General features: G+C 36.0%; 3 protein-coding genes and 1 pseudogene across 38 annotated transcripts in view; 2 read left to right on the forward strand and 2 right to left on the reverse strand.

The window, feature by feature from the left end:
- The window catches only part of Bent (projectin protein bent), a 104,477-nt gene extending 100,410 nt beyond the window's left edge, over window positions 1-4,067 (forward strand). For all 33 annotated transcript variants that reach the window (XM_071713149.1, XM_071713150.1, XM_071713153.1 and 30 more), the window contains 6 exons: window positions 1,262-1,379; window positions 1,464-1,606; window positions 1,810-1,966; window positions 2,162-2,479; window positions 2,577-2,690; window positions 2,874-4,067. In XM_071713149.1, coding sequence (XP_071569250.1) covers window positions 1,262-1,379; window positions 1,464-1,606; window positions 1,810-1,966; window positions 2,162-2,479; window positions 2,577-2,690; window positions 2,874-3,076 — 1,053 coding nt within the window. In that variant the 3' untranslated portion in view covers window positions 3,077-4,067. The remainder of the gene's footprint in view (window positions 1-1,261; window positions 1,380-1,463; window positions 1,607-1,809; window positions 1,967-2,161; window positions 2,480-2,576; window positions 2,691-2,873) is intronic.
- Window positions 4,068-6,371: 2,304 nt separating this feature from the next.
- On the reverse strand, window positions 6,372-9,182 carry LOC139776473 (uncharacterized). Its single transcript, XM_071713120.1, has 7 exons — window positions 8,870-9,182; window positions 8,246-8,648; window positions 7,799-7,852; window positions 7,576-7,708; window positions 7,355-7,476; window positions 6,890-7,099; window positions 6,372-6,817 (listed from the first exon to the last, which is right to left on the reverse strand). The coding sequence occupies exons 1-7, from the start codon at window positions 9,065-9,067 to the stop codon at window positions 6,372-6,374; spliced, it is 1,566 nt and encodes a 521-aa protein (XP_071569221.1). The 5' UTR covers window positions 9,068-9,182.
- A 9-nt stretch (window positions 9,183-9,191) lies between these two features.
- Window positions 9,192-10,460, forward strand: LOC139776474 (uncharacterized; annotated as a pseudogene).
- A 3,073-nt stretch (window positions 10,461-13,533) lies between these two features.
- Window positions 13,534-17,311, reverse strand: LOC139776483 (general transcription factor 3C polypeptide 3-like). 4 transcript variants are annotated; one of them, XM_071713165.1, is made up of 5 exons: window positions 17,185-17,311; window positions 16,468-16,956; window positions 16,194-16,391; window positions 14,199-16,072; window positions 13,534-13,979 (listed from the first exon to the last, which is right to left on the reverse strand). In XM_071713165.1, exons 2-5 carry the CDS (start codon window positions 16,920-16,922, stop codon window positions 13,699-13,701), a joined length of 2,808 nt encoding a protein of 935 aa, XP_071569266.1. In that variant the 5' UTR covers window positions 16,923-16,956; window positions 17,185-17,311; the 3' UTR covers window positions 13,534-13,698. The 4 variants fall into 4 exon arrangements, with proteins under 4 accessions (XP_071569266.1, XP_071569264.1, XP_071569267.1 ...); XM_071713163.1 differs by having other exon boundaries at window positions 17,129-17,311; XM_071713166.1 differs by lacking the exon at window positions 17,185-17,311 and having other exon boundaries at window positions 16,468-16,631; window positions 16,736-16,871.
- Window positions 17,312-19,139: the final 1,828 nt, after the last annotated feature.

Consider the following 19,139-nt stretch of genomic DNA (forward strand, 5'->3'; position numbering starts at 1 on the left):
ACGAAGGTCGCGAGAAATGGCGAATTCGCGATGTGGGAATCCGTCATTGACGCATCTACCGTGATCTCCAGGAGCTCGCAATTGTCGGTCGCAATCCCGTGACCACGAGACCATTCCGGTGCCCCTCGCTTTCGCTGTCGATCGCTAAATCAACGCCTTGTCGGCGAATAACGCTAATTACCGAAATTATTCCCGAGCGAGAGCGCGACCCGGAGGGCGGTGTCGTGGCTTTACATAAGGAATATTATGCGAGGCAACCTCACCGCTCGTCTGCTCCCTCTCGAGAGTTCCTCGCCGTTGTCCCAAGGGTCAAGAGACAGCCGCCAGGAAGTTAACCGAACCAGGAGATATCGCGACTTATCGGTTCCGACGCGTCTACCTTTGAGGACGATCCAGGAGTGCTCGCCGAAATTCGCTCGATGGCGGAATCGATAGCGTGCCTCATCCCGGGCATACGCGGCCCCTCGACGCTATTGCGCGGACCAATTAGGGGTGAGCTCGCAGGCTCGCGACGTAACCTTGCGCAGGGCTGTCAATCACGACTCCCGCGGGGCATTTAATGGGCCCCTCGCTCGCGCGGCGATTTCCCGGGATCCTTCCCGGCAGCGGACGGCACGCTATTTCCCTCGTGTTCTTCCCTCTCGGTCCGGGAATGGTGGCCATCCATCCCGGGGTCCGGTCTGCAAGAGAGGAGGGCAGGTGAAACTCATTCTCATTCTGTCCCGGCGCCGGGGCCCTGCATCTACGGGTCCGCCCGCCGCTGTGTCACGCGCCGCGCGCGTGTCCTCCTGCGCTTCCTTGTGCTCGTCGGCCCGCGAGCCTCGCCGCGGTCCGCTTTCGTCGATCGATCTCTCGGTTCGATTCTCCCGGCTTGTCCCTCCTATTCCCTCGGAGAAAATCCGTGTCTCGTCTCGGTGAGGCGCCACGTATTATACAAAATAAAAGGAACAAAGAGATCAGAACATGCAAACGCGCTTAATTATGCCCCTGGAGATCTCGCATCAACTCTGTGGACCGTCCTCGGGCGCGAAACCCGCGCCTTGTGACGGCGGCGGGGCGCTGCCACGATGCAGCGAAACTGCAACGTCACAGTGTATAAGGAAAAACATTAACATAAATGTGATTTAAATATTTAAATTTATAAAAGCATAGAAATATATATCAAGTACGAATATTCTCGTAATATTTTTTAAAAACAAAATAAGATTATTTAAATAAAAACGAAACAGTATTACTGATACATTTTTTGATATGTTTTTAGGACACCTCCAGTGTCAAGATCGATTCGTCTGACAAACGAAGCATAAAAAAATACGGCTCAAAGCTCGACACCACCGGTAGTCCATCTCGATCCAGGAGCACCACGAAAGAACTCATTCGTAAGCATATCATTTTAATATACTGTATTTTGAATGATTTTAATGCAGTATTTAATATTTAATTTTAACATGAATATATTGAAGAACCCTCGGACGATTCAATGAGACCGCCACAGTTCACTCAAAAATTGAAGAATCTCACCATCAATGACGGCGAACATTTGGAACTCACGGCCAAAGTCGACGGCGATCCGGTGCCGCAAATTACTTGGAGTAAAGACGGCAAGGTAGGCGCATATGTTTGAAACTCATTTGCTAAAATTAAAATCCAATATAAATTAAATTGAAATTGAATGTATAAAATTATCGTGCGACCCAATTAAAAGTACACAAAAAGATGGTTGTTCTTAAGAATGCTAAAATCGCGTGCGACGAGAAAAACGTATATATATTAGAAATTACTTATGTGTACGGTAAAATTCTCTTGTAGATGTTGAGCTCGTCGGAGATAGTCGATCTCAAATATAAGAACGGGGTGGCCACTCTCACGATCAACGAAGTATTCCCCGAGGACGAAGGCGAATATGCATGTCTCGCGACAAACAGCATTGGCAGTGACACGACATCCTGCAAGCTGACTGTAAAACGTAAGAACATCCGCATTTTATCAACGTTTTGAATTCAAAAAATTTTAATTCAGTTTAATGTAATTCAATCTGCTTTAAGCGAGCATTTAATTTTGTCTTTTACTTTATCTTTCACGCTTTGCCTTTTTATATCACCTTATTTATTTCATTAAAAGATAAATATGACATATCGCTGAGTCCGATTTCTCTTTTCAGCCGTGGAGAACGCTGCCAGAAAGAAACAGAGCGACGACAAATCGCCGAAGATCGTCGACCACCTAACGAGCAGATACGTGAAAGACGGCGAGGCTGTGACACTCAGCTGCCGAATAATCGGCGCGAAGAAGTTCGACGTGGTGTGGCTGCACAACAATAAGGAGATCAAACCCAGCAAGGACTTTCAATACACTAGCGAGGCTAACATCCACAAGCTAATCATCGCCGAGATATTCCCCGAGGACTCCGGCACTTACACGTGCGAAGCTTTCAACGACGCAGGAGAGAGCTACTCGTCGTGCACGTTAAGCGTACTCGGTAAGAAAATTGTCGACAATTGTAAATCGTTGAGTAGAAGAATTCGACACCAGGATCAATAGAATTTTTATTTTCATCCTTTCTACATTTCTTCCAGCTCCAAACGAAGAGCCGAAAAGCCCAGCGTTCGCGACATTCCCGCAGTCTGCAACAGTGAGTGAAGGCGAGTCGGTTACTTTCACGTGCAAGACTGATACCGCGCCTTTGAAAGGTAAGTAATTTTAGTAATAGCAGTTTAAGTAAGTAATAGTAAGTTAATTATGTAATTTATTATAGTCCTTATTATAATTTATATAAGTAATTTAAATAAGTAAATAATATTTCTCTAGCTCCTTTTTACCGCTTCGTTAAGCAGCGGCCAAACTGTTGCTAATAATGTCACGAATTTTTTCAGTTACTTGGTTGAAGGATGGCAAGGCGATCCCCGAGACGAGCAGCAGATATCACTTCAGCTCGGACGGCAGCACGTCCTTCGAGTTTGGCATCAAGACGTGCACGGCCAGCGACGTCGGCCAATATTTAGCGCGTGCGATCGGCCAGAAGGGTGAAACGAACTCGGCGTTCGCTCTCAACGTCGTCAATCCCGGCGAGCTGTGAAATCGATCTTGATACCGGGTTACACGCTTACACATCGATTATCATCGCGACCGACGACCGAATCGGAACATCTCTAATACATTCTTCGCGGAGAATACGTTTCTGGATCACTTCGTGAATATTAAAGGGTACGCGTACACCTCGATGAATGGATCTGTTTGTCTGAGAATAGGTTCTCCAAGAAGAGTGTATCTTTCCCGCTCTCGTACGCGCTCTGTTCGTGGACGCCGTAACGATCTCCGAGCGATCGTTACCGCGTCTTCCACACTCTGGCCTTTCTGCTTTCGCGAAAATTAATCGGAATGCATGCGATGCGAGCGAAGAGTCGAGCCGGAGTAGCTCGGCCGCGGCGAATATTTTTTAGAGTATATGACGTCCCTGTACAGAAAGGAAGAGAGAACTGGAAGACTAATATTAATCTCTCTTTCTCTCTCGCGTATTCTGTATATGTAAATTATTCTGGAACGCTGTATTTTCTTCCTGTGTGTTTGTCATAATGTCGCATGATCCGCGCGAATCGTCGCGACGCGACTCGCTGTCACGACGAGAATCCGAGAATTCGCCGTCTCCGCACACAAGCATTACGGATAGCACGCGCAACTTACTACGCTAAAATATTCAGCTTTGCTGTATTACACGACTCGGCATACACTCGAGTACACGCAACTATTTAATGGGCACATCGCGGTAGCATCAGAAAAAAAAGAGAAAGAGATAAACGGATATCATGTAGGGTGTCGACGCCCGCGAACGTGATTTTTCCGGCGAGACTGCCAGCATCCTCGAACATCCGAACATACTTTTTAATATCACCATCTAAAAATCTCGTCGGAGGAATCCCTCGATGGCGTTAGATCGAGTTTGCAAGTATTTTTACGCGATACTGTCGCAATGTGCCCTCCTATTCCATATTAATGTCGTGTTTTACTTGTTTGAAGACTGCTTCCGTCAGAAAATTTACGATAAAATAAAACGTATAATTAAAAATGAACCTGTTGCGAGTTATTACACCGTTCTATCTTACTAACGTAGATTACAAGTGTAATTTCTATTAACTTTTGCCATACTTGTCCCCGAGTTAGCGTTTGCACTTGTATCGAGTATCTCGATGAGAAAGGGAATATATAGTATGCTTTTGTATATTTGATAATTAGAATAATCAGTATAAACATTGAGGATATATTAATGTAATATTGTATAACTTTAGTATGAAAATCACGGAATGCTATATATAAATTCAGTGCTAAAGCAGTCGTTTACCATACATAAAAGAATTTTTTAGTAGAAAAATATTTCATTGTGTTAGAAACAAAATATCCAGAATATAAACTTAATCCCAAGACTTCCACTGGAAATCGCGAAGGCAAAAAAACTTTCAAGTAATAACGATAAATTAGTTTCAAAACAAAGCCTGGTCTTTGGAGATTGAATTAAGGGCCTTACATTTTCTTTTCATAAAAAGTGCAATTGCAACGAAGAGAAAGCCACGGTACATAGAGCACTGCCTTTCCTAAAAGGCTCGATTCAAGCTTTGTGGTTTAAGGTGGTCCTTTCGCCGACACAGCTAGTCAAGTAACAGTCCGTCATGAGGTAATTGAAAACAAACATATTGACAAACATTACACAACACCCCAATAATTATAATAATATAACATGATTTTACACGCACGATTTAATCGTATTTAATTATTTACTAATTAAAAAAATATCACAATAGTAGTGCGGTTGGACTCGTTTTAGGTTAGGTCAGGCATGACAGTACGGGCTGCGTCGGAAGCATCTCAAGCATCACTCGGGTGTGCTCCCTTCTCCTTCTAACTTGCTGAGATAGAAGGAGAGGGGAGTGTGCTCGTGTGCGCTCGGGTGACGTTTCCGAACGCAGCCACGAGTAAAGCAATATGCGATTGGATCCACTACTTATTTAACCTTATATATCAGAGCAAAACTTGTGCTAAGCCCTTATTTTCAAGGTACGTACGAAATCCGAAAACTTCAGGGAATATTTTAAGACATTAATAATGTATTCATCTAATCGCTAAGTATATGTATTATTCGTTGAAAACCTCGGCCGTGGCGATTTGCATCATTCTATCTTTCTCGTTCATTAGATGTAAACAAGGATAGAATGACAATAGCACGCTCCGCGAACGCACATTTAGAATGACTTATTTCTTGTAAAGTTGTGCTAACCTCACCTGATTTTTCGTGCACATGCCCCTTATTACTGTATATTTAACATATATCAAATTTAGGTACCTATCTAATACTTGTTCTCACGAAAGGACTACCTTAATAAAAAAGAAAAAAATGTAGATATTAAAAAATTTGCCTTATATAACAATTACATATATAAAGAAAGCATTTGCATATAGTGATGCAAAGCTATTACAATTATTAAGTATATCACTTGGTATTTGTAGTGATTTTCGAATAATATGACAATCAATAGAATATCACAGTGAATCAAAATAAAGTCAATATGATACTTATCGAAATATGCAGACATACTGTCCGTTCTCTGCAATGTTTTGTAAGTGGCCGTGTGGGCCCCTACCAAAATGGCACCACTTATCAACCGTGTTTTTTTGCAAGCGCTCGATCGCGTCGCCTTAAGTATATAAATAAATTCAATAACATTCATTGCCCTGATCGATGTTCTCATCGACGATCTCATTAGACAAGAGCTTAGGCAGGCATATTGTGGAGTGGAGTGGCACCATCACGACTCGCAGAGAGTCGCATGGTGTATATCTCTAAAATTTCTGCTACTTTTACTAATTTTCTAGACTTTTAGATTTATCTCTCTCTTCCTCTTTCTCTCTCACAAATAGATCGAATCATTAAATATATTTAATCAATGAGTTACATAAATCAAATATGATCCAAGTTTGTTGTGTGTAAGTTAACTGGATTAAGTAGATTAAAAAATCTTCTGGCTGAGTTCTTGGTTAAGATCAAAGAACGAATTTTCTTGAATGTCGAATAAGAATACTATGCAAATGTAAAATGATTGAGTTAGGTTTCTTAGTATTTGTACATAATAATAGTACAGATGATTTAACATATATATTCGCTATGCATGCAAGTACAAATATGAATTTAATGCAATAAATAGTAAAAATTTTTTTGTTGACACGTAACATTTATTAAGATAGGTAAGGTCTTTATTAAACAGTCTTCTACGTTGCATAATGTGTAATGTGTGTGGTAGCTCTTAAAACTATTTTATTTCGGTCAATATCTGTAAAATATACTAATGTGAACATTTCTTGGATTTCTAATCTAATTACATAAGTCAAATATGATCCAAGTTTGTTGTGTGCAAGTGAGCTGGATGAAGTAGATTAAAAAATCTTCTAATTAATAAGTTATCCGAGGCAAAGAACAATGAACGGAACTTTGGTACTTCTTGCCTAGGAATAGTAATACTATGCAAGTGCAACGTCTGGTTGCGTTCTACGAGATCTAAATCTGAATATAATACTAGTTTTATATTAGACTTAAATTCTCGAGCAAAGTCAAAAAAGTAAAAAAATTTAATTGAAACGAAGAAATGTCCATCGTTATGTTCCGAAAATATTTGACGTACATGAGGATTATGGTATATATCTATCTCGCTCTTCTTTTTAACTGAGTTAGAGTTTAGTAGAGTATTTATGTTTATTATATCCTTATTACAATTTTTCACGTTGCATGTCTCTGTGATAGCTCTGAAAACTATTTTAGGTAGCCTAGTAAAATCTGAAATACATATATTAATGTAAACTTTAAGTTTTTTTGACACCCACCTAGTGCACAAATTATAATATTTACCAATGTAACATGACATATGTTTAAGGGTCAGTATTGGTATGTCCGGTGAGAAAAGACGCAAAGATTTTGTTTCCCATACATCCATATCAGGTAAATAGATATAGTAAGTAGGCTGATACTCATGTATAATTAATTTATCATTAAAAATAAAATGTTCAGGAACACTGGTAAACGTACAAGGTATCTCCGTACCTGATGATGTCCACAGACCTATGCATTGTTTACATACAAAAGCGAAAATTAATATAATAAAATGTTTTTAATCAATAAAAGATAATTTTAATGATAAACATTAAATTCATAAATGATAATAATGAAAAGAAATCCTATGACATAATCTCTATGAAAAATATATACTAATTTCTGCTTAAATTATGTACGTATATAGATAAATCATTTAATATATATTTGGCACATAATATTAACAAAATGTGCACATTGTGGTAGCTGCACAATTAAAATCACCTGTATAAATATCGTAGATGTCAATAGTACGCAGTTCTTGTCGATCCCGTCCCACACCGCCCACAAGATACAATTTGTCTTTCAAAAATACAGTAATCATCTCACTTCTCTCAACTGGCATACTAAAATATTTGTAAACAATTGTAACAGATATAACATTCTATTTATTTTATTATTACTTATCTATTTATTCTTATTTTTCTAATAATTAGGATATTTACACTGTCTCAAGAATCCATTTCTTAGATATCAAAGAATAACGCCAAACATTTTTGTTAAACACTTCGAATAAAATGTCTTGAATAAATCTAGTTCTAATATGATGTTTTCCGCCACAAAGATATAAATCGTATCCTTTAAAAAATAATCGCACAAAATAATAATTAAGTAAATAAGACAAAATTATTTTATATAAGATAAAATAGAAAAACAGACTGTGCATACTTCTGGCTGTGATCTGCATTCCTTCAATAGATCTAAAACCACCAGGTATAATATCTGGAGGATATTCGAATGAAGTTAGCTCAAAAAAATCATTACCATCCTAGTAATGAATATATCGTTCACCATTATCATTTTCACAAGATATAAAACTTTGTAAAATTTTTTCTTCCTTATTCTTTAAGATTTCTAGAGATACTGTAAAATCCTGCAAAAAAAAGAGATCTTATTATTCGTAGAATTGTATTAATGTATAATGGAATATAATATTGGTAAGAAAACAAAAATAGATATGTAAGTATATACATATATATATATATATATATGTATATATACTTGGAGTTAAAAAATCATTTAATTTGAAATTTATTGGAGATATAGGCTTGTAGTTCTGTCTATTTTTAATATAGGAGAGTAATATATATTACTCTCAATGTTATTTTTAAATATATAATATAGTCACATGATAACGGTTATTCCACTCGCGTGTAATGTCAACCAAATAAGATTCTGTAGCTCTTATATTAATGTTTCCAATTAATTTTAGAAAATCCTCCCTCGACAAGTCATAAATTGAATCGAGTGGCAGTTCACTGAAACGATCTAAACAAACAGCCAATGAAAGATCTCGTAGCACTTTAACATTTAATTCTTGTGTCAGTATCCACATGTCAATTGCATATTTTGGTGGTATAAAGTGTCTCTCAATCCTGTCAGTTACATCTTCTATTAATTTGTCTGCTGCGAACAGAACGCTTAGATCCAACAGATTCAAAAGACGATGAAGCTCTTTTTCATCAGATCTCGTCGTTGATGTAAATATTTTATAATGATGAATCCAATCGATGAAATCCTATAAAATTATTATGACTCTATTTCGGTTGCACAATGAAGATTATTCATGCCGGTAAAACTCGATACAATTTCAATATACATTTGTTTATTAAAAACTTGCGTTTTATATTAAGAATTTTGATATAATAAATTCGTTACACACAAAAAAAAACAATGTTTTGTACGCTCAAAGAGTGACTTTTTTTCTGTGAACACAGCCAAGAATTAGAATCTTCTCACCTGCAGCAAAATCGAGGAAATGTCATAATTGATAGTGTGTTCCGTTTGGTTGTATTCTCGATAGTCCGCGGACCAGAGCGCAGCAAAATATAGACTCTTGTCCATCAGTTTTTGTTTCTGAACTTCGAAGCGCTCCTCTTTGAGAACCAACGTCACTGTTTCGCTTAGTTTCCTTCTTTTATTGCTGTTATTTTCCATTCTTAAAACCGCACGTGTTATTAATTCGATAAATATGTATTTAAATATGCTCGCTGAGATAAAAGTAGAAACAATTTTAAGATTTATAATAGCGTTAAATAGAAGTCGGTTTGGTCGCGATGTAATGAGTCGACGTACACAAAAATAAATAAGCAAGGATTATTGAAAGTTAGACTGGGTAGGGGGAAGTCTTCGCATTTTGGACAAAGGCAGGGATAGGGAATACAAATAGAGTTGAGTCACAGAGAGAAGTAGACATAGAATTTGAGATGGAGAAAGTAATATCTCCAGACCAAATGAAGATCATCCAGCAATCACGGTAAAAGAATCGACACATAATTTTAATTCTTGATCTTTCATTTAATATCTTATTCGAACATGTATATTAGAAATGCAACAAAGTTTAAGTTTGCTTAAAATATATTTTAGATTGAAGTTATATATAGCTAAGACGTTATAGGTCGTGAGAAGGATGTCGAGAAACCTATTTAAAAAGGGATATTATTATTCTGGAGGATAACACAGACTGAATCAAATATACAGAATTCCATAAGATTGCCCCTTTTGCTATGTCGTGGCACTCGCAGCTGTATGGACGCAGTGCACACTATCATTGGTCGTATGTTTGATTGCTTGGTAATTGCACTACCAGCTAACGAGGACGACTTAAGCTGGCTGATTCCAATTATAATTATGGCAACTGACAAAGAGGATCAACCGATACTTTCTGGTGAAATTCAAATGGAATACACAGTGCCAGAATTACCGGTTACAGATACAATTACAGTTAAATTTCACACTCCAGACCTGAGAAAGATATTATCAGCGTACGAATGTTAACGTTTAGAATTATACAAAAACATCCAGTATTGTTTGTAGCACATATTTTATACCGCTATTTATTAATTTGCAGCATTATCGAAGATCGAGATGACAGAGTTAACATATCTCTTGATTATGAATACATAGAAATGTTTTATGAAGTCTTGCACAAGCAAATGTTAATGCTAGGAGGTTTGCAGTTAGGAGGATTATGTACGCTGCATAGGATTAATCTATCTGGAATAACAATAACGGAGAATAGAGTGAGTTTTTACATTATTCTTATTTTTTCTCATTTTATATTGAAATTGTCTTAGAATCTTATAAGTTGATAACACGTTCGTATAGTCCGTAATGTCTTTTTATTTTTAGATGAAAGTAATGAACATAGAAATTATGAATAATATATTGTTCAGTGACAAGGCTCTTGATATATTTCATACAGTGCATATTGATATATAAATTTTTTCTTATTTTAATGTCTTGTGATATAAATAACACATGGTTTAGATACAGTAACAGTATGATTGTTGCAATGACTATTTACATTGCGTGTCATTATTATAAAAAAAACAGGATGATCTATTTTATATTTATATATATTAATTTATGCAAAAAAACTACTTTACACATGCATACATATACTATACTGTATCTTCGTCAATATAAAAAAAAAATATATATATACTTCAATTCTACGGATTCTACGTCATTATATAAAATAAACGAGTCTTTAATTTACACCTTCAGCACCTTCTATTTCCATCTGTAAAATTAGAAAAGAGTATATTTAGTGAAAAACCGACACATACACAAAGTTGATATTCATTATATAATTATATAGAAACTTACAGAACAATCGGTAACAATGTTGTCCTTTGTCGTATCCTGATTAAAATTAGCCTTTACTTTTTGCATGTGATGTTCAAAATTTATATAATCGTCTGGTTTTTCGTCAAGTGGTGAGGGTACAAATATTCCAAGTACTAGAATACTCTTTCACTATACCACGTGCAGCATTAATTGTTTCATCCCTATGTCTGTAAGAGTCATAAAATAGCATATTATATTTGTGTAAAATAATAGAATAAAAAAAAGGATAAAAAGGAAATTTAAAATGACATAAAAATATGATGGTGGAAGAAGCCAAATGGAAAATTAAATATAGTTGTTGCGACATGTATAAAGTAATTTACAGCAATGACGGTTAAAAGCACAAATTTGAACGTTTGACTTCAATGGCTAAGAAAACAAAAATTAAATTAATATCATTGATCTTCATCTTATTATTATGAAATGTTTTTAATATCCTCGTTAAGTAACATTTTTTATTAAAACTTATTAATGATTCTTTTTTAAACAGTATACAGAATAATTATTTAATATTGTATATATCTCATCGCAAGTTATTAATTCTTTTGTATGGATTTCTACATTGCATATATCTATTATAGTTTCTTTATAAGGTACATTTAACAGTAAAATATTTCTTTATGTGATCTGTTATACATATACTTCTTCTGATGTTCCAATAATTGTTTGCGTCTTTCTCCTTGAGGTGTACTGTCATCAGTTTCTAACTTAACATTATCTATACTTATGCGGTTTTTGTAAAATTGCCTACGGACAGCTTCCCTTGCATCACAATCGTTTTTGTTTTCGCTACTGTTGCCCATATCATCGTTTGGTAATTCCATTATTTCCACTATATTTATTAAATACCTGAAACAAAACAATAGCTTCTTGTTTTGACAGTTGATGTAAATATTGCTCTTTTTCTTACCTGTATAACAGGAGATGAGGTAATATGCGAAATCGAAATATATACGCAAGCCGTCCGCGACTTCTCTGCATATATTTACTTCGTTTACTGTTTTCTCTATCGCATTATTTACTTTATTCCGTTAAGGTTTCTCTGGGATATTTGTAAACTGCGTTGTAGTGAAATGCTGTACCAAGGATTCTAGAATATTTATCACAGTAGGTTGCGCCGGAAGTACAAGCTGAAATAAATATCAGTGATATATTTGCATGACATTTGTTTTCAGGGAAAGATTAGTTTTTAACATAAATCACAATCCTTTGTATAATTTTAATTTAAATATGAAAATTAAATAAAATGCAAACAGCAGGAATAGTTCTTAGTTGTTGAAAAATGTACCTGGCACCAATGCTTTATAGCTTATATCTGTAATATATATTAACTCAAAAATTAATTACTAGCTTACCTTATTTTTATTACTTATTAAGTCATAATCCTGCTCTAGAATCCGTTTTAATGTGCTATCTATATCAAGATTATCGCCTGGTTTCATACTGGCTCCAAATTGGCTACCACCGCCCACTGTGTTCGTCACTCGTTTCACCCATGTAATCAGAACTACTCTTTGTATCCTCTTCTACGTTTACGTCCTATAAATTACAAATGTAAATTCTTACAAACATTTCTTACTTTCGCAGTCCTCGATCTGCAATATCATACGGATAAATTAAATCATGCGGTAAATTAAACCTTTCATAGCGCGGCAACGTTAAGAAAATTACGCCCTCACAACACGATAGTCAATCAGCGTTACACATATTTTTCAAGTTATTGCTACTATCTCTTTCTGTTATTGGATTATAAAAGTTCTGAAACGTCCAAAATCAAATTTGTAACTTGAAAATGAAACTACTTACTTCTGTATCATAATCAGCGTGTTGGCCTGAATTGCCATCTTCGGAAGATCCGGTCATAGTTGATGCAGCTCGACAGCTACCGCTTCTCGCTCTATGAAAAGGTTCTTGATGTTCTGTTTCGGTTAAGCGCTTTGACATCTTATGGCTTCTCTTCTTGCGTTTGCGGCGATATAAATAAGCACCCGTTTCATTAGAAAAAAAAATAGTATACCAATTCATAATGAATCATTAAATTTGTATAATATTAGAGTTTCAGTAATACGTACAGTTGAAGCTGCGCTTTTTGTGCTAAATCTCGTTGAAGTTGACAATTCTCTAACTATTAACTAACAAATGTTTTAATTAGTCTAACAATCAATAACAAACGACTAACAATCGATTCGTAAAAAAAATGTCATAAGTCGAAGTTGTCCGGCTAAACTTCTATGAGGTGACGGCGAATTCTTGCAGATCGACAAACGTTTTGGTACGATCATGACGAAACGACGGAGCAACCTGTATCTTATCGCGATACATCGATGCCTCTTATATTGCAATATCAGGTCGATGAACGTTTGCAAAATTTGTTCTTTCTTTTTTACTTCATGTGCCTTGGCAATACCTTCCAATGTATCACATAATTGTTTAAATTCAATCTTAGCCTCTAAATCAGTGGCTATTATTCTACAGAAAAATCTTTAAATCGACTGAATTTTAACCTGGTGTGCCTTAAAAGATGGAATTTTTTTTCGTCATCTTGAAAAAACAATTATATACTTTGTTATTACCATGTTGCATACATATAATCACATGTAGCGACAGCATAGATGCACTGAAAAACGTAAATTGCGTAAAGTGGGACTGTCTCACAATCGGAGATGGCAGATGGGAGTTTGGATCCTCCGTCCTCCTTCGAAAGAAAAAGAATTGTACGATGAGCGAGTAAGATTAAACATAATACAAGTTGAAAAATAAACACATGCATGTTTTGTTAGAAAAAAAGCTTTATATATCTTAGAAAATTTACAGCACTCTATACTTGACGCACGCACGCGCGCGCGCGTACATATACATATCTATTAAATAAGCAGAAATTATATATAAAATATCGCATATTTTTGGACGACTCAAAGTGTATTTCAGTTTTGTATTCATATCGTGATATAATTCTCGAGACACATTGTAGCAAGAAGATGGTTTTCGGATTGCAGATAGACGAGATGCAAATTGAAAGCTGCTTCCTTTCTCAGGTCCAAAAGATTCGCATGCTGTTTGACTAAATCTCCTGGATCTTCCTTCAGGACCAACTTGTAGAAGTGAATCGCAGACGGTATTAAACCAATTTGATGAAATGCCCGTGCCATATTGTAATAAGTTTCTTGTTGACCTTCTTTACCACGTAATTGCATATATTTCTTGAAGAAGGCTAGCGCTAAAAAGATAAAGATCAGAAGGGAAATTTTTGGAAAAATATATCTTACATTATTATACGTACTGTATAATATATATCATTACGTTAATATTACGTTAAATAAATGTACGCTCGGCAAGAAAGAAAGAAGAACGTATGCTAAATGTTCTCCAAATATTATTGTGAGCGAGATATATGTATGTTATATATGTACTACATATACACACGTATGCCACGTACCTTGAATTACAAGCTGATTCTTCTTAGCCGACATCTTTTGACATGCCATTTGTAATTGCGTCACGCCTATTAACAAAGCTAACAGTGCACTAGGTGCTACTTTAAAGAGAGACATATAGCCGTTTAGAGCATACTTGTAAGTTCCCGAAACGAGACAGTTGTTTGCATGCATGATATGCAAATATGAAAACACGTCTCTTCCAAGTAATCGCATTATAAATCTGTTATGCCTCAAATCTTCTGCTCTTTGAATGATTATATTTAACAAGTTCCACGAGTTGGACCTTTGACAGACACGTACGAATTCTCGGACGATATTGTATCCGTAGAACGAATCCTTATTATGAATGCAAGAAATCAAGCACAGAAAGATGATATAAGAGTTCCTTTTTTTAAATTTCTTTGACGTCAGAGCGGTGAAACATAATCTTTGAAGGAAACCATACTTGTTTAATTTACACGCTAGTTTACACATTTGTAGGAAAAGTAGAAATTCATATTTCTCGCTCGGTTTCGCATTAGCGATAAACGTCGGGGCGTTTTCATCTTCCAACCTTTCCCCGCAAGACAAACGAAGAAGTTGCAGGCTATCGAGCCGTTGGCGAACACCCGTTGCGCGTGCCAATGCATTTAATTCGACCTTCCTTCTTATATTAACGCAATGTCTCGAGAAAAGTAACATTCCTGAGGAAAAGTATTCCTCGTATCTTCCAACTTTGAAGAGCAGTAGCGTTCTTTGATACAGAACATCAGGATCTAATGTATCGGATTCGGGATCTTGGTAGAGAACTTGTATCGCCTTATCGTAATGCTCCGACTTTTTATAAAGCTTGGCTAGAACTAATCGTGCGCCTAAATACTGCGGCGATAACCTTCGGACGGCTTCGTAAGATTCTATGGCCTTATCTAAATTATTGCAACCAACCCAGCATTCCGCGTACCTCAGCCAAACTTTGGCCAAGCTAAAATTCGAACTTTTAACTAACGGATCCAACAAAAGCATGGCACGCTGAAATTCCTTCTTGCCCATCAATGCTTCCGCTACGTCTAAAAAGAAATGTCCATCAATCTCTGGATTCTCGCGCATGTAAAATTTAGGTAACAATTTCTCAACTATTGAAATATAATCCAATTCGATGAGAGTTACGAGAAATTTGGCTTTCAATTCGACCAACACATTATCCGGTACGTCGCAAGACTCTATTTCGTCACTATTTTGGCTTCTCGATGGAGCTAACGTAGCTTTTCCTTTCGCGTTACTACGTACTTCTTCCTTCTCGGACTTGGGATCGTTGGCCGTTGTCCCTTTTTCTCCCTCCTCTTTCTTCTTATATCGTATTTGAATATTTGTATACTTGACTAATATATCTAAACATCTCTTAAATTGCTTCAGCGCTATTAGCAATTCAGTCATGATATTAACTTCATGTAATGTAATGAGATCAGGAGTACATTTGGTAAAAATAGTCTCGACTGCTTCTAGTGCTTGTTTATTGTTACCCTTTTTCATATAACGTTTGGCTAATTTCTTTGCGTATTTTATTATAGATTTACCATCTTCGGCTTGCAATTGATGAATCAGTTTTGTATATCCTCGCAAGTACGCTTTTTTATCTCCGATCTGTTTTTGGAGGCGCGTTCGCTTCTTGTATAAACTTATGTCCTTTGGACTGGCTTGAATCGCTTTAGAGTAACACGTAATCGCTTGCTTCTTATCGCCGCTTTTCTTTGACTTTTTAGCTAATCTTATCCACTGATCTGCATTTTTCGGGCTAAGATACGCAGCGATTAAATCAAATTGCAACGACTTCTCTGGTTGATCACCATATATCGTAGCTAACGACCGAAACGGTTCTGGATCGCTCGGTACTTGCCTAAAAGAATAATTGATGGAGAATGTTAATCAAGGCACTCACTCGAGCAGCTCAAGTACGTAAAAATTTTAACCAAGCGTATTACGCTACAATAAGACGATAGAACCGTGAGAGAACTTACCTAATGATCTCCATGCATATTTGAGCCGCTAACTCATTTTCTCCCTTTACGTATCTTAAATTTGCCTCTCCCATAAGTCCTTGCAAAACTGGCGGTAAAACGCGCCTTTTCCTTTTCTGACGCCCGTTGTTTGCTTTGTGTGGCTTTGGTTCCATGATCTTTTGTACATCAGCGACGTGATCGAATCCGATCGTCCTTCTAAAAATAGAATTAAATGTAATTTTCGCGAATTAACTGTCAAAATGATTAAAAGATCAAAGGCCTTTAGCCATACCTGGACGCATCGCTTTCTATCGTCTCCAGATCTATATCCTGATCCATCCTTGACGAATATTCGCTAAATGTTAATTCGCCGTTCAAGAACTGCGCATGTTTTATTAACCGATCTTTCTCGTCGGCAGTTAGCGACGTATCCTGATCTTCCGCATCCACGATATCCTTGTTGTAATTACACGACAGAGAGAATGCACAATTTGGAATAACGTCCGTCACCTCTTTTATTTGCAATACCTCTGCCTCGACAAACTCATTTATATCCATACCCATTGAGCTGATGGCACTTTCGTCCAATTCTTCAATTATCACCGGTGCTACGCTACTACTATTCTCACTAATAGCGAGGCTGTCATCGGCAGTCGATTTTTCACGTTCCACTTCCATCGCAGTTTTTTCAACCACGTCCACGTCCACGCTGATGCTGATGTTTCCTTTGCTCGCATTACACTCCATAATGCGTGTAAATACGCTTCGCCGGTTTTTATGCCTATGTTACATAAGACATTTCTAATATTTTATAAGTAAATTTTGAAAATACCTACATTCAACCGTAACGTTATCGCGTTGACTTTGCTATCGCTACATACCGATACCATACACCTATCATAGAGATTCGCTTAGATAAAACGAATGTACATATGTACATTGCCGATATTTACCTGCCGTAAAATTTCTCTACAGGAAAAATGTGCGAAAGAAATAGAAAAAATTATACGTGATAAATCGATCAATCGCCAAATGAGAAGACCGGCCGGTCTTTTGGAAAGTTCTGCGAAATCGCGAAATCGGTAAACCAGGTTAGGGCCAGCGCACGAACATTGCCGTAGCGTGTAGCGTCTTAAAGGTCTCCACGTGAGAATAGGTATTGCGTCACGCGACACGCGAGCCAATCTTATGGCAGCTCTGGCGTATGCTATGGAAAACCTTGTTACTAGTTGAAAACCAGGCAACATCCATACATATGGGGAATATAAAAAAAGTAGAGCTTTAATGAGAAAAACGATAAAACAAAAAAAAGAGAGAGAGCTTCAGAAAATTTTGTAATGGACTAACAAAATTTAGCAATATATATGTCATATGTATGGAAAATGATGAGGATCTTTAAAAAAGGAAAAAATAAAATAGAGTGGAACAAATGGAAATTTGGTGAAAGAGAGGACAGAACAACTGGCAGCTCCAAGCGTGACATTAAAAATAAAAATACCGGATAAAGAAGAAGATAATGTACTAGACAAGGATTTCTCAGGGGAAGAACATGAGAGCAATTAAAATGATAAAAAAGGATTCATCTCCAGGAAAAGACGGTATAGACTATAAAATGATAAAGGGCCCATACAGCACAAAATGTTTTTTAAATATTTTTAAAATATTTTTTAGGAAGATTAAAATAATTTAAAATAATTTACAAAAATATTTTTAGAATGTTTCTATGTCCGTCAGATCATGTCAGAAAAATATTTTCAAAAATATTTTTAAAAAATTGCAAATAAATATATTCAATAATATTTGTAAAATCTTTTAGAAATATTGTTTTAAAAAATAAAATATGTTCATAATAATTTTAAAAATGCCTTAAAAATGACATAAATATGAGTCATTTAAAGGTATGTATATGCCGTTATGCTTTTGTGAATTAAGAATTTTAGAAAAACAAAAAAAAAAAGAAAATACATTTATTATGTATATGTCGTGTGTGCATACAGCCGCGCGGTCACCCATGCACTAGCACCGAGTCAGTACCGCACCTAACGTCGTCGCTTGACATCGATGATCGAACGGACTAGTGGTGATTCTTTGATTCTGACGCTTCCTTGTTGCTTATACTCCTATATAACATATCTTTATAGTGTTCAAAAATCGTGTAATGATAATAACCGGTAAATATTAAGAATAATAACGCAATTACAATTAATGTACAATAATTATTAATATGAAATTCGTATATTTAACATAATATTAATATAATAACGTTAACAACATGCCTGATAACGCCTAAAGACGCTACCTGACAAAATAAAGAATTTATTTAATGAATTGAATCAAAGTTGAAAAATAATTAGGAATTAAATTTAAAGAAACATAACTCTAAAAAAAATCTATTCTTTATGTATGTGTGTGCATATATGTTCACGGAGTAAGTTATAGTACTATATTTTCAATTATTCTTATAATATTTCTGCAATGTTGTTCTAATATTTCAACGAAATGTTGCAATTGTCTTTACAACATTACATTGCAACTTGTAACGTTCCTGCAATGTCTTGCAAGCTTCTATGCTGTATGGGTCTGTTTTAATTAAGAAAAACTCAAAAAATGAAAATAAAATTGTCGTGTACCAAATTTGGTCTTAAAATGACGTCTAATTCATGTCCTTTTCATGACGTCATACTTTCATATCCACAATAGGACGCCAAATACACGTCATATAAAGGACATATATGACGTCGTGGACGAAATATGACCTTAAATTGATGTCAATAAGACCATGTGTGCTACCTGGGATATTTACATGGGAAGTATATATATTATATATATATATATATATATATATATATATATATACAATTTCTGTAACTTTTAAAGTAAATATCTCGGAAACGGTCGGACAATCGATCGCAAATTTAACACAGGTTTTTGGGATATATAAATGCACAATCTCTGTAAATTTTA

Source organism: Temnothorax nylanderi, unplaced genomic scaffold (genome assembly GCF_030848795.1).
Source record: "Temnothorax nylanderi isolate EJ_2023f unplaced genomic scaffold, tnyl_v1.0 TNYL_tig0120_pilon, whole genome shotgun sequence".
NCBI classification, from domain to species: domain Eukaryota; kingdom Metazoa; phylum Arthropoda; class Insecta; order Hymenoptera; family Formicidae; genus Temnothorax; species Temnothorax nylanderi.

What these genes read in the sequence shown, in the direction of transcription:
- LOC139776473 (XM_071713120.1), bottom strand. Translation starts at nt 9,067, where the DNA reads ATGGAAAATAACAGCAATAAAAGAAGGAAACTAAGCGAAACAGTGACG. An exon ending in AATGCAGATCACAGCCAGAA is followed by an intron (nt 7,709 to 7,798) that starts GTATGCACAGTC and finishes TATTTTTTAAAG; the next exon opens with GATACGATTTATATCTTTGT. An exon ending in CATCTACGATATTTATACAG is followed by an intron (nt 7,100 to 7,354) that starts GTGATTTTAATT and finishes AACAATGCATAG; the next exon opens with GTCTGTGGACATCATCAGGT.
- LOC139776483 (XM_071713165.1), bottom strand. Translation starts at nt 16,922, where the DNA reads ATGGAGTGTAATGCGAGCAAAGGAAACATCAGCATCAGCGTGGACGTG. An exon ending in ATAGAAAGCGATGCGTCCAG is followed by an intron (nt 16,392 to 16,467) that starts GTATGGCTAAAG and finishes TTCTATTTTTAG; the next exon opens with AAGGACGATCGGATTCGATC. An exon ending in GAATCAGCTTGTAATTCAAG is followed by an intron (nt 13,980 to 14,198) that starts GTACGTGGCATA and finishes TTATCTTTTTAG; the next exon opens with CGCTAGCCTTCTTCAAGAAA.